Source organism: Pocillopora damicornis, chromosome 11, assembly GCF_964200805.1.
Source record: "Pocillopora damicornis chromosome 11, jaPocDami1.2, whole genome shotgun sequence".
Lineage (NCBI taxonomy): Eukaryota > Metazoa > Cnidaria > Anthozoa > Scleractinia > Pocilloporidae > Pocillopora > Pocillopora damicornis.
In genome coordinates, this window is record NC_142680.1 from 16,377,193 (window position 1) to 16,390,492 (window position 13,300).

General features: G+C 38.7%; 3 protein-coding genes across 6 annotated transcripts; 2 read left to right on the forward strand and 1 right to left on the reverse strand.

Moving 5' to 3' along the window:
- Positions 1–113: 113 nt before the first annotated feature.
- Positions 114–1,736, reverse strand: LOC149037815 (uncharacterized). Of its 3 annotated transcripts, XR_016181098.1 has the most exons (4): positions 1,599–1,736; positions 1,434–1,487; positions 1,249–1,287; positions 114–670 (listed from the first exon to the last, which is right to left on the reverse strand). XR_016181098.1 is itself a non-coding variant. In XM_089187425.1 (3 exons), the coding sequence occupies exons 1-3, from the start codon at positions 1,558–1,560 to the stop codon at positions 519–521; spliced, it is 318 nt and encodes a 105-aa protein (XP_089043551.1). In that variant the 5' UTR covers positions 1,561–1,678; the 3' UTR covers positions 114–518. The 3 variants fall into 3 exon arrangements, 1 of the variants encoding a protein (XP_089043551.1); XM_089187425.1 differs by having other exon boundaries at positions 1,434–1,678; XR_016181097.1 differs by lacking the exon at positions 114–670 and having other exon boundaries at positions 1,041–1,287.
- A 610-nt stretch (positions 1,737–2,346) lies between these two features.
- Positions 2,347–8,948, forward strand: LOC113664876 (uncharacterized). Of its 2 annotated transcripts, XM_089187412.1 has the most exons (6): positions 2,389–2,476; positions 2,898–2,981; positions 3,419–3,574; positions 4,335–4,436; positions 4,547–4,814; positions 5,759–8,948. In XM_089187412.1, the coding sequence occupies exons 1-6, from the start codon at positions 2,393–2,395 to the stop codon at positions 5,917–5,919; spliced, it is 855 nt and encodes a 284-aa protein (XP_089043538.1). In that variant the 5' UTR covers positions 2,389–2,392; the 3' UTR covers positions 5,920–8,948. The 2 variants fall into 2 exon arrangements, with proteins under 2 accessions (XP_089043539.1, XP_089043538.1); XM_089187413.1 differs by lacking the exon at positions 4,335–4,436 and having other exon boundaries at positions 2,347–2,476.
- Positions 6,827–8,948, forward strand: LOC149037816 (uncharacterized). The gene has a single exon (XM_089187388.1). The coding sequence runs from the start codon at positions 6,827–6,829 to the stop codon at positions 8,294–8,296; it is 1,470 nt and encodes a 489-aa protein (XP_089043514.1). The 3' UTR covers positions 8,297–8,948.
- Positions 8,949–13,300: the final 4,352 nt, after the last annotated feature.

A 13,300-nucleotide genomic window follows, 5' to 3' on the forward strand; every position in this document is an offset into this window, starting at 1 on the left:
GCTCGTTCTCTAGATATGACAATCAACCACAAAATTCCCTAAACCAGATAACATTAAACATAATCCAAAAAAATCATGTGTCAATTCACGAGTTTGCTCACAGAGCACTTTGATTATTTACGTTTACGTTTACATGTGTTTGTTGCTAATGTTCGGTGCTATGGTTGTTATTATTATCACAAAGTATTTTTCGCTTTAACGGCAACTATTCTCTTCCGCAAGCAACTCCATCTTCCTACATACCTTTCTTGCTCCAGTTATTGGTGACAAATCTATATAAACATAACCCGAATGTTTGGAAAAACCACAAAATAGGCAAAAGATAAAAAAACATCTGTATGGAGCTTTTACATGATGAAGTGGGGCTATGTGGGTAAAAAATAAAAGACTTATCTCTATTAACAAGCATAATGCTTGTGTTTGTGTTCGCTCGTTTATAGCTTTTCCGACTGCCTCAAGCTGATACTAAAGTTAAAGGAAAACTGTTCATTAGAAGATATTTTATTTTTTGTAAAAGATTAGCATGCTATCTTTATCGCACGCAGCTCTGCCAAAACCTTAGCCTGAGCAACAGTCTTTTCGTCTCCTTTTAGCAAAGCATAAACGAGCCGAATATAGGAGCCTTTTTTCCGCGCTTTCAGGTGGCTCACCTTTCGCTCGCACACCAATCCTGAGGAAACAGAAAGAGTAAGTGACGTTCACAGCGTGAAGTAAATTTGGAATAAATGATGTACCCTGCCGCATCGGCGGCGATCGACTTATTATTGACAGGAAGAAAAAAAGTGATCTTTCTAGACCATGTTGAAATCATGAAGCTTGGAAACTTAATACCAAACTTTGACTCAACAAGTGGAGATTCAATTGCCATTAAGAGCGGAATCGATATGATAAAGCACAAGCAAAAGGTCAAGTCGGTTGGTTGTCTATAGCCAGCAGGAATGTGCGAGATTTTGGAAAGGACAACACAAAATTAAAGTCGTCTCCAAATAAGTTACTCTAAACTTTTGGTGCTAATTTAAGAAACAACATCCTTCAAAATCGATTTCTCCAAATTTCTCTTACTAATGCTCGATCATAATCGATCTACACGGAAACTGCTTCGCAGCGTTTGTATTTGTTAACTTGATCTGGACATGGTAGTTTCCCAATGGCGATGCGCGCCACTTTATGTTCATGATGCGAGGAAATGTCTTACTGGAATTCTCCGATTATTTCGTCGAAATACGCATACGGCATTGAAATCCGTACCTCGATTTATCCTTCCGGCGTCTTTCCGTTGATTGCGACCTGGATAGGGAGAAAGAAAAAAGGATGAATAGTCTAAAAAATTTTGTACTCATGTCATGATGAATTTTATTCGAAGTTTGTGATTCACTATTCATTATTGTCATCATCGTATCACAAATCGATCTCAAAATCTGTTTGGTACTGACCTGCTGGTTGACCGCCTTGAACAGCGCCGTCATTCAGGTGACCAGAAACGTTTGCTGAGGGAAAGATATTTACCATATCCAAAGCATACAAAAAAGATAGATTCGAATAAACTTGAAATCGGTGCATGTTTGAAACAAACTGAAATAGATATAAAATTGCCTTACCGTTGATCGCGAATTCTTTTTTTCTCTTTCTTGCTTTTACCCATTATTCCCCGAAAACCGACCAGACACGACCTCGGCAAAGATAACCACCGTGCAACTTCCACGAGAATCAAACGTCAAACGATGCCATAACAAGACATTTGACAGAAAACCTGTCAAGCTGTGAAGTTGTCTTACGACTCGAAACACTTTCGGCCGGAAGTTTCGTCGGAACACTTTTTGCGTCTCTTGTAGTTTTACTTTGCACGTTGTTGATTCACTTAAAAAAAAGCTTCTGAAGGTATATCAGAAAATACATAACCAAGACAATCTTATAAGAAAGCGGTATTTATTATTCCATTGGCATGACTAGGTTATTCATTATTCCGAGGTTTACAAACCCAATTATTCATTATTTACTTTTAACTTAAACCCGTTATTCATTATTCAGCTTTCACCCCGATTCATTCATATCTTATAAATGAAAGATGTCGATTTGTTTTAATCCTGATCATGAGTTGTAAATCCTCACTTCACCTCACATATTAAGAGGGAAAGATGGCGCTACACTCTCCATTTATGAGTACGTGATGTTATATGTTGTTTGTGTGCCTACCAACTTTCAAGCTACATTGAATTGAATCCTGCTGCACTGCTACTCTCTAACCTAAGTTTTGAAAGTTGATGAGCACGTAACGTTTTGACCGTTGTGTGATCATCAACTTTCAACGAACATTGAATCGAATCCCGCAGCGCTGAAAAGGAAAACAGTTCGAAACTGTTACCAATATTTGTTTCGAGATTGCTGAAACGCCATGCATTTAAATGGCAGAAGCTCGCCTGAAAGCAAATCAGAAGCTCTGGCGTTTGACTTGCTGTGTTCTTACACTGTGAAGATGGTGAGTTTTGAAAATTTTAGGAGTATTTGTAGCACGAACTGTCGTCTTAGTAACACATGCACTTGCATTGCAGGTTTATAGGCTAAATTGAAGTTGAGTAATGTACTCTTCCTTGGGTATTTCTTTCATATTAGTTATTTAATTTTGTCAAGATCCAATCCCTAATTCCACGTGTTAATAGAAATGGTAGGTATAACGTAGTGACTCATATTTTATCTGTTTTTCGACTTCTTAGACTCCTCAGCCATGCTCCGGCTAGTATCAGACGACTATTGAAATTCTTAATCTGAATGCCTAGATATTATTGATATAAAGCAAGAGAAAAATCATATGTCGAGTACGGGAGTAAAAAATAAGAGAAGTTTTTAAATGTTAAAATTCGAAATTCGCGTTAAATTACTGACTTGCAGTTTTTTCACAGACATTCAAGTTGTCAATATTGTTTTCGTTTCTTGCCCCGTTGGTCGTATCTGTCGAGTCATTCTCTTCGATATCAGAGAAGAAGGTAAGTGATTATTTGTTTTAATATCCAAGCAGTTAAAATACATTGTCGGGCCGGAATATAATGAGAATTAAGAAAAAGACATGGTCTTGATTTAGCTTCAAATTCTCTCAGAGAGCCAATTGGAAAATGTATGGTTACCAGTCGGCAGAAATCCTGGATGTTGAGGGGTTAGAAATTTATTGAGTTACCCTTAGCCTGTTTCATAAAATTGTTCCTTTTAAATAAAGATCGATCTTTGCAAGTTCAGTTTCTGTTATTCCATAGTTTAGTAGATGTTGCGTTAACAAAGACCAGAATTTTTAAGTCATTGCCGTCCAACTTCCTTTTCAACCTTTAATTTTGGTTTTTGACTAACGGTAGCGAAAACGAATCCACGTAATTACATGTAGGTCGAAATACATCTTCTTTTAATTGAATAAAATCCCATTTTTTCTCAGAGCTCTGTCAGTAAATATTCAGTGGAGTTCTCTGAAGGCGGGAAAACATTTAAAGAAGAGATTGCAATCGACATTACAAAGGGAACAGAGACTTTCCATATACCAAAGACATCACCTAATAAATCAGCAGGAGATATAATCTACGATTTCAAAAAGGTAATATTTGGTCGTATTTGTTGAATACAATTGTTTGGGTTGGTAAGGGCGGTGAAGTATTGAACTCATTCTATTTAAAAAAAAAAAAAACCTTTCACCGATAAGTTGTTGAAGGACCTCTTTCCTTTAACTATTATGTGTTTTCTTAGATTTTTATTAACCAGATTATTACTATCATTTTTTTTTATTAGTATGGCACTTTGTTACGCGCTGCAAGCTTCGCTAAAAGTCTGTTTCATGCCATTTCTTCTAATGATATTAATAACCCCACGGTTAGCTCAGGTTGTAGAGCGCTGGACTGCCGTGCACGAGGTGAAGGTTTCAAGTCCCAGACCCGCCCAACACTCAGAGTCTTAATATGAATGACGAGAATGTGCTGCCTTTGCTATGACATCTGCAAATGTTTAGACCTTCAAGTTTATCCAAATAAGGACGATAAACCGTTAAGAACGTAGCTCCGGTGTTATGGCCTGGCCATGTGTCCACAAATTCCTAAACTAAGAGTACCTACAAAATTTCATTTGAATAGAGCATTGTAAACTGTAGTTTGAAGGGTTGTTAAGCGCATCAGAGCATATTCATTCGGAAAATGCGCCATTTAAATGCATCTTTATCATTATCAATTACTGCAATAACTCGAGTTTATCTCAGTATAAACTTTTAGGTTTTCAAGTGTGTCAGTTCATTGTATCTGTGTCCCGGCTTTACTATTTGCTTTTCCCAAAAGTACCAACTGAAGCCGAGTTTATTTTTCATGCAGCAAGTGACAATGATTCATCTGCCAGCAGAAAAGGCTTGCTATGTGGCGAATTCAGTCGATAAAACTCCCACACCCGCTGTTTTAAAGGAAGCTTTAGAGACGGTGAGTGAGATTGAATTACTTCCACACCTTGGGTCTTTTACCGTCAGCCTCGCAATGTTTTGGCGCGTCTGATTACTAATTTTCATGACTTTGTCTCATTATATAATCAGCATACTTTCGGAACAGGTGAAGACGTACCAACCACCTCAACTGAAATACAAATGAAGGTTGTGGAACTGCTTGACGATCGTTCAGTGCTCAGTATTGAAATGGAGGATCTGTGTGCAAATCTGCCAATTTATGTGGTCGTAAGAAGAGCTATGAAACCAAATGACAAGGAAGCTCATGTGGAGTCTGATGAGGATGTTGATGAAGTCATTGATGAGGAAGCCAGAGATTTCCCTAAAATAACCGATCTATATGACATTCCTAACGCACGTAAGTCGTATCGAATAGGATGTGCTTTCTGGTAATGTAAGGTGTCCGGGTGAGGCTGTGGGTGGGATGTGTTTAGGACAACTATTGTTTTTGTTTTCTTTGACAAAATAACGCACATTAAGAGAGAACTGCTTAAAAGAAAGAAAGTAATCCTTAATATTATTCCCTGTTTACATCGATGATTAGAAAAAAAATGGGACCTTATGACCTCTGCGTGCTGGTAACGTGATTCGATTGATGTGTGCTGATTGACTCTCAAGAAAGCGAGATGGGCCATTTTTTCCGCTTATAATTGGCCGCTTGGTCCCTCAATCAGAAATACTTGGGGACTAAAGGCAACTTTGTCTAACTACATTTGTGGAAAATTCGAAGATTTGTGCGGTGTTTTATTTTATAGCGCATGTGTGCGTACCACAGGGTAATGTGTCACGCATTATCCACGAGATAATTCACGCCGTAATACATGATACATGTAGACATCGATTCGGACACCTAGGGTCGTTTGACCAAAAGGCCCTCTGGGGGGTGGGGAATGTGAACCTTGCCTGGATGGGGAATTTAAAGCTGAAGTGTCGAGATGGCAAAGAAGAATACAAGTGTTTTTATTTTTTAACATGGAGAAGTCCAAATGAAAAGAGAACGTTTTGTGAGCAAATGACTTAGAACGAAAAGTTTTACAGCGCAGTTTGATGCATACAAGCGAATCACCCAACAGCAGCACCGAAACATAATAAGTGACTTCGCTTGATTCTACAGCATTCGTTGATCACAAAAAAGAGAATCCTTAAATAAAAAATTTGCAATTTTGGCCTAGAAAGTCGGGAGTAGAATAAGAACAAACCAATCTTTAAAAGTTAAAAAAATACCCTGGGCGGGGTGTAAAACTCAAGAAAGATATACGGGACGTGATTTTTACACCAACTGAATTTTTTCGTGGTTTCTAGGTGAGAAACGCCTAATCTGGCGAAGATTTAGAGGATGGGTTTGTAACCGGGTGTGTAACTGGGTAGCACGACGGATTTGCAGACGTGTGTTTAGGAACCGCCGTTGGCGTCGGGTATGCCATAATGTCCGACGGTTGACATGTGGCGTGGTTTGTAAATAGAAGACACGAATATGATAAACTCTTCTGTCTCGAACCAAGTGTAATAATTTTTTTTTTCAATGAGAGATTAATCCCGTTGCGCTATCCTTTGAGCTAAAATTCAGTTCCGGTTTCATATCCCATAACCTTAAGCAGTGTTTTTTATCCAGACTCGTGAATCGATTTTCGGGTCGAAACGCGGGACTCAACTACAAAACTTCTTTTCTGAAAATTTTCAACATGTCTTCCTTTTATACGTTAATACTAGGAAAAGTCGCTTCTATCTAAGATTTCAATGAACTACTCGTTGACTCAGCTTTCGAGGAAGTTAACAGTATACTCAAGGAAAAAATTTATGTCCTTCAAATGGATCTGGAATTTCCATTCAAACCGATGAAGAAAAGAAATATTGCCAAAGTTTGGTTTTTTTGGTGGCCATGTTGGGCTTGGATTTCAATTGGTTAAATCAGACATTTGAGCAAGATGGAAAGCGCCCTTGATTATATTAGAGGTTTTTAGATCGTAACTGAAGTTGAAATACAGTAGATGGTTTGAACCCGGGGGTAACATGTAATAGTGTAGTTTGATCGTCCGGGTGAGTATAGTCCTGAGAAGGACTGTTGTCGGTAGTGGTGACTGACGTTTCGACAGCCTGAGCGGAAGTCATCATCAGAGTCAAGTGAAAGGTTGTTGTCAGTCGAATGTACTTAGTCCGGTTTGTGTACACTGATTGTTCAGTTTTGCCGTGATGTTATTGGCTGTAAGACTCAAGTGGCGTAGGTCAGTCGTGATTGGTCGGTTTGGATCTGTTAGTGAAGTTAGGTCGTTCTGTTTGGGTCGTTTGTAATGTTAATGTAGTTTTCGTCTGGATTTGTCGGTGAGCGGTTGTAGTATTGTCGTTAGGTACTAAGGACGAGTTACTGTTGTCATGGACAAGACTGACTATCACGACAAAATGGACACACTTGTTAACGACAAACAGACTTACGAAGAACTCAAACGTGACCCGGCTCCTGCGCTTCAATGCAAACTTAACAGCACATTACTGACACTCAAGAAGACAAACGCCATTGACACCCAACGCTACTACCGACTAAGGTGCTCAGTACCACAGCCGCCGAAACTTTATGGTCTGCCGAAACTACACAAACCTGGTTTCCCAACGCGACCTATTGTTTCCTTCTGTGGTTCTCCGACATACCAACTGTCCAAGTACCTAACGACAATACTACAACCGCTCACCGACAAATCCAGACGAAAACTACAATCCACCGAGGACTTCATTAACGCCACTAAGACTGTACAGATACCTGACGACTACAAACTAGTGTCATTTGATGTGAAATCGCTTTTTACAAGTATTCCACTTCAACTGGCACTACAATGTACTGAGACTGCTATCCTACAATCTAGCGACCCTCTACCGCTACCGACAGAGGACATTATGGACTTAATAAACCTTTGCCTGACATCAACTTACTTTCAGTGGAACGGCAAACACTACAAACAGTTACACGGTACAGCTATGGGGTCTCCAGTTTCTGTTGTTGTAGCAGAAATTGTGATGCAGAACATCGAGGAAAGCGCCCTTTCCACTTGCCGACAGACGATGCCACTTTGGTTACGCTACGTTGACGATACTTTTACTGCCGTACGACACGACGAAATCGACGCATTCCACCACCGCCTTAACGAACAAAACACTGACATACAGTTTAATAGAGAGGTCGAAGAAAATGTTAAACTACCTTTTCTAGACTGCTTGGTAAGCCGTGACGACAATTCACCACGGACAACAGTTTACAGGAAACCGACACATACCGACAGATTACTGGACGAGTCATCCTACAACCCGACATCACACAAAGCCACTACTATCAGGACTCTTATCCGACGAACGCAATTAGTATGTAATACGACAGACAGCTTATCCGACGAGAACAAGTACCTTAACCGTGTTTTTTCAAAGAACAACTACAACGAAGACTTCATCCAACGTAACACTCACAGACCTACTACTACTACCGAAGCTAACGACAACGCAACTCCTACGACCACAGCCACTATACCATACATAAAAGGCATATCTGAGAACATCTCATGCATCCTACAACCATTCAATATCCGCGTCGCTTACAAACCTATTACCACACTACGTCAGTTACTGACTAACATCAAAGACAGAGACGAACCGAGGAACAGACAAGGAGCAGTATATAAGATCAATTGCTCCGACTGCCACGCCTCCTACATCGGTGAGACTAGCAGAAACCTCGCAACTAGACTGACTGAACACAAACGAGCGACGAGGAAAGGCGATGTCAACAATCACATTGCTGAACATCACCGACTTAGGAACCACACTATTGACTGGAACTCTGCGCAATGCCTAACCTAAGCACCAACTACTTTCAACGACTGACTCTGGAAAGGTGGTTTACTAACTTGGAACAGACTCCCCTCAACAGGTGTCAACCATTACCGGCACAATACAAACGACTCATCCGCAACATTAACATTACAAACGACCCGAACAGAACGACCTAACTTCACTAACGGATCCAAACCGACCAATCACGACTGACCTACGCCATTTGAGTCTTACAGCCAATAACATCACGGCAAAACTGAACAATCTGTGTACACAAACTGGACTAAGTACATTCGACTGACAACAACCTTTCACTTGACTCTGATGATGATTTCCGCTCAGGTTGTCGAAAAGTCAGTCACCACTACCGACAACAGTCCTTCTCAGGACTACACTCACCCGGACGATCAAACTACACTATTGCATGAAGTTGAAATGATAATGACAATGAAATGATAATGTCCATTTGGCTTGATAACATAAACGAATCTTTTTGTTGCGAAGTGTGACCTTTAAAGCGCTGCACCGTAGAAAGCTGGAGAAGAACTTTGTAGAAGATACGAGTACCATTGGCCAAATCGCAGCCTATTTTTAAGCCACATACATTAAATTTGGTAGCATATAATGTAAATATAACTAGAAAAACGTTTGGTGAGAAATAAAAGCACTTGGTTAGAGTACAACGCCCTTGTGAGAGTCAGTACATCTCTGTTTTGTTCAGCTTTTATTCTGGATTCATTGCCAATATCTGCAACGAAAATATTTTTTGTATACTTTGTTAGAGGAGTTCTTTCGCTTGAGGGTCATAAATCAAACCAAAGTACATCGAGCGCGCAGGTCTTTTATAGATAAAGTTCCGACAAATTGTATTGGCTATATCAACACACGTGAACAAATACGATATCTTTTCACCTGTGTTGTTACGGCTTTTCTCGGGGCCGGAAATCCCTGCATAACACCGCAGTTTATGTGATAAATTACAATATGCAAACTTTTTATGCGTTTGCAGTCTTTTTGGCAGTTGTAGACTACAAGCAGTTCCAGTCTTTCTTTTCAGCGAAGTCCGTCGCCTATGAAGAAAAAAAAATACAAAAAAAAAAGTTGGTGAGAAAAATTGATGATGGGGCGCCTCACTCCCAGAGCTCCCTGTAGCGTGCTGACAACAATTTCTTTCTTTCTTTTTTTCCCTGTTTTATTTTGTTCTTTTGTTCTTTTTTTTTTTTTGACTCGCGCGGCGGACTATGCCGAAAAGGAGGGGCTGCTCGTAATGTATCGCAGCCGCGTCTTCTTTGGTCTGGTCACGCAACGCACCCTATGCGCAGGTGGGGGGTGGGGGAATGATGAAGCCTCGGATTGATCTACGCATGAGTAAAACTATCAATATTTGCGGAACGTGATTCTTACACTAATGGTATTTTTTTATGGTTGCTAGGTGAGAACGTCAAATCGGGCAAAGATTCAGAAAATGGGTTTGTAACCTGCCTTCTGTGGTTTATTTTCTTTGTTGTCTAAATAATTGTAAGCAAAAATAAACTGAATCGGTGCAACGCTCACTGTTGTCTCCTTCGGATCCATTGTTTAGTCTCGTCACGCAACGCGCACTCCCTCATTCCGTTGCGTGACGAGAGCTAACAAAAACTGCGAGGGAGGATACGCTAGCATACGAGACCTCATTATCGGCATTTGGTCACGAGCGCTTCTTCGCCCACGCGAACGTACGAGGTCTTTAGAAACACGAGCCAGCAAGAGGTCTGTCTGGGCTCTTGTACTAATAATTAGTGCTAGATTCCCCGCAAACCTCTGCCCGACTTGTCTTACAATGCATACTTAATATCGGCCCCTCAGGGGTGGGCTGAGATTCACCACATGCTTATAACCTTATAATAGACACATGCTGCTGATTCTAATTCTAAATTTGGCTGTTTCACCATACAAAGCAATAAAGCGTTCAGAGTGAGAGTCGAGGTAAGTACGATATTTAATTGTCAATGTTTTGATGTGTTAATGCGACCTCTCATCAATTTTCCAATTCATATTCCAGCGCCTTTATAATCAGAGCTGCTCTTACACTGACCATTATTACATTGATTAATATTCTTACACAACATGAATTGCCATAGAAGGACGTCGTTCTCAATAAGTTCCCTCTTTTTTCAAAATGTTCTTCTTATCCATTGGATAAAGAACGTCTGACGTATTAACATAGGTACTTCTGCCGTGTTGAGTCAAATTCGTTTCATTCATAGCTATCCATCAGTTGGTTAACAATCAAACCGCTTGTATGAATTTAATCAAATAAAACAAGCTAAATTTTTGCCCATAAACGTCATGAGAAGTTTACAAATGTTAATATCTTGTACACATTGCAATTTTCGTGCAGGGTCAGTTTTCTTCGGCAAAACAAGTTTTGGGATCCAGAAAGATGGTAGCCGTTTTTAGTATTCCCAATGTAAACAACGCGTGAAATAAGGCCATTGGAAATTGAAACTGTTATCATGAAAATGTTCATCACATGAGCAGAAAATCTTCTTCTCATAAAATCTTCTTTTGGCCTCGGCTCGTTTACTGTTGTTCCTTGGCCGTCCTAAGTAGCTTAACGTTTTCAGTGTCAGTTGTAACGCAGATTATATACAAATCGCACAGTATTGCTAAATTTCAAATGAATTCAAGGCGGGGAGATAATTCTAGTCTGTTTGATAATTTAAACTTGTGCGCTTAATTCATGGAGATCATGAGCGATTGATTTTCAGGTTCCTAAACGGCTTTTTTTACTTTTGTTTTTGTTCTGTACAAATCAAGCTCAATCTTAATACTTGGTAACCGTTATTCACCCATTTCACCTCTATTTTACAGAAGGTTTCACGTCTTTCTTACAATAGCTATTTGCATTTATCTTTGTTTTGCAGAGAAAGTCGTATTTCGGTTTCTTGCCTTTGGTTTCATCAGTCATTCGACTAGAATATCAAACAAGACAAGCTTCTTACGTAAAAAAGGTTAGTAGTAAATAAAAATAAATTTAGAAACAATCTTTCCCGTTTCACAAAACTGAAATGTTTTGCACTGGACATTCAAAGTCAGAGGACATAACCTCCAAATAATCTTAGATTCCGGCAAAGATTTTGTTGCTTAAATCTTGACTAAAATGATTATAGTCTGCAAAATAAAATGATGAACTCAATTTTAGGCCTTGAACTTCCATGATCTTACTAAGTCTCCTTTGCAAACGTAACAAATATGTCAGGAAATATTTTTAGAGAATAAAGTGTTGCGTCAATTTGACGCCGTCCAGCTGATAAGTTTCTTTATTCTCCAAAACTGTTGGCTAAAGAATATATTGATACTGTAGGGAGAAATTGTACGTTAAACAATTCTGTGGTGTCATATTCTTAGAGTGAAAGATAAAAGTAGAGACGCGATATGTGATCGGGAAAATCAAATTTTTAAATCTGAAATCATGTTTAAAAAAATGTTTTAAAAAATTTTTAAAAAATCGTGTTTTCATTTAAATTCATACACTAGCGCTTTTATAATCAGAGCTGCTATTACACAGACCATCATTATTTTGATTAATATTCTTATACGACATGAATTGCCTTAGAAGGACGTCGTTCTTACGAAGTTCCCTCATTTTTTCAAAATTTTCGTCTTATCCCTCAGATAAAGAACATCTGACGCATTAACATCGGTACTTCTGCTGTGTTGAGTCAAATTCATTTCATTCATACCTATTTATCAGTTGGTTAACAATCAAACCGCTTGTGTGAATTTAATCAAATAGACGTGCTTAATCTGTGCCCATAAACGTCATGAGAAGTTTATAAATGTTAATATCATGTACACATTGCATTTTTCGCGCGGGGTCAGTTATCTTCGGCAGAACAGGTTTTAAGATCCAGAAAGATGGTAGCCGTTGTCAGTGTTCCCAATTTAAACAACGGGTGAAATAAGGCCATTTAAAATTGAAACTGTTTTCATGAAAATGTTTATCACATGAGCAGAAATTCTTCTCATAAAATCTCCGTTTAGTCCAGCTCGTCCAATGTTGTTTGCTTGGCCGTCCTAATTTGCTTAATTTTTTGCAGTGTCAGTTGTAACGCAAAGTTTATATAAATCGCACAATATTGCTAAGTTTCGAATTAATTCAAGGCGGGAAAATCTAGTCTGTTTGATCATTTAACCTTGCGTGCTTAATTTATGGAGAAGTTGACAAGCCATTGATTTTCAGGTTCCTATACGGCTTTTTTGTTTTTCTGTACAAATCGAGCTCAATCTTTATATTTGGTAACCGTTTTTCACCCATTTTACTTCTATTTTACAGAAGGTTTCACGTCTTTCTTACAATAGCTATTTGCGTTTATCTTTGTTTTACAGAGAAAGTCGTATTTCGGTTTCTTGCCTTTGGTTTCATCAGTCATACGACTAGAATATCAAACAAGACAAGTTTCTTGTGCAAAAGGTTAGTAGTAAAAAAATAAATTTAGAAACAATCTTTCCCGCTTAACAAAACTGAAATGTTTTGCACTGGACATTCAAAGCCAGAGGATTTAGCCTTGAAATTATCTTAGATTCTGGCAAAGATTTGTTGCTTAAAACTTGACCTCAACTGATAATAGTCTGCAAAATAAAACAATGAACTCAATCTTAGGCCTTTAACTTCCATGATCTTACTAAGTCTCCTTTGCAAATGTAACAAATATCTCAGGAAATATTTTTAGAGAATGAAGTGTTGCGTCAATTTGACGCCGTCCAGCCGATAAGTTTCTTTACTCTCCAAACTGTTGGCTGAAGAATATATTGATACCCTAAGGAGAAATTGTACGTTAAACAATTTTTTGGTGTCATATTCTTAGAGTGAAAAGGTAAAAGCAGAGACGAGATGTATGATCGGGAAAATCAGATTTTTAAATCTGAAATCATGTTTAAAAAAATGTTTTAAAAATGTTTTAAAAAATCATATTTTCATTTAAATTCATATTCCAGCGCTTTTATGATCGAGCTGCTCTTACACAGACTATTATTATTTTGATTAAT

Bases quoted from the DNA above. Each gene is read 5' to 3' on its own strand.
- LOC149037815 (XM_089187425.1), bottom strand. From the start codon at position 1,560: ATGCACCGATTTCAAGTTTATTCGAATCTATCTTTTTTGTATGCTTTG. The intron at 1,288-1,433 runs GTCAGTACCAAA...CTCCCTATCCAG, and splicing joins TCAAGGCGGTCAACCAGCAG to GTCGCAATCAACGGAAAGAC. The intron at 671-1,248 runs GTACGGATTTCA...CTGTTTCCTCAG, and splicing joins CGCCGGAAGGATAAATCGAG to GATTGGTGTGCGAGCGAAAG.
- LOC113664876 (XM_089187412.1), top strand. From the start codon at position 2,393: ATGCATTTAAATGGCAGAAGCTCGCCTGAAAGCAAATCAGAAGCTCTG. The intron at 3,575-4,334 runs GTAATATTTGGT...TTTTTCATGCAG, and splicing joins TAATCTACGATTTCAAAAAG to CAAGTGACAATGATTCATCT. The intron at 4,437-4,546 runs GTGAGTGAGATT...TTATATAATCAG, and splicing joins TAAAGGAAGCTTTAGAGACG to CATACTTTCGGAACAGGTGA.
- LOC149037816 (XM_089187388.1), top strand. From the start codon at position 6,827: ATGGACAAGACTGACTATCACGACAAAATGGACACACTTGTTAACGAC.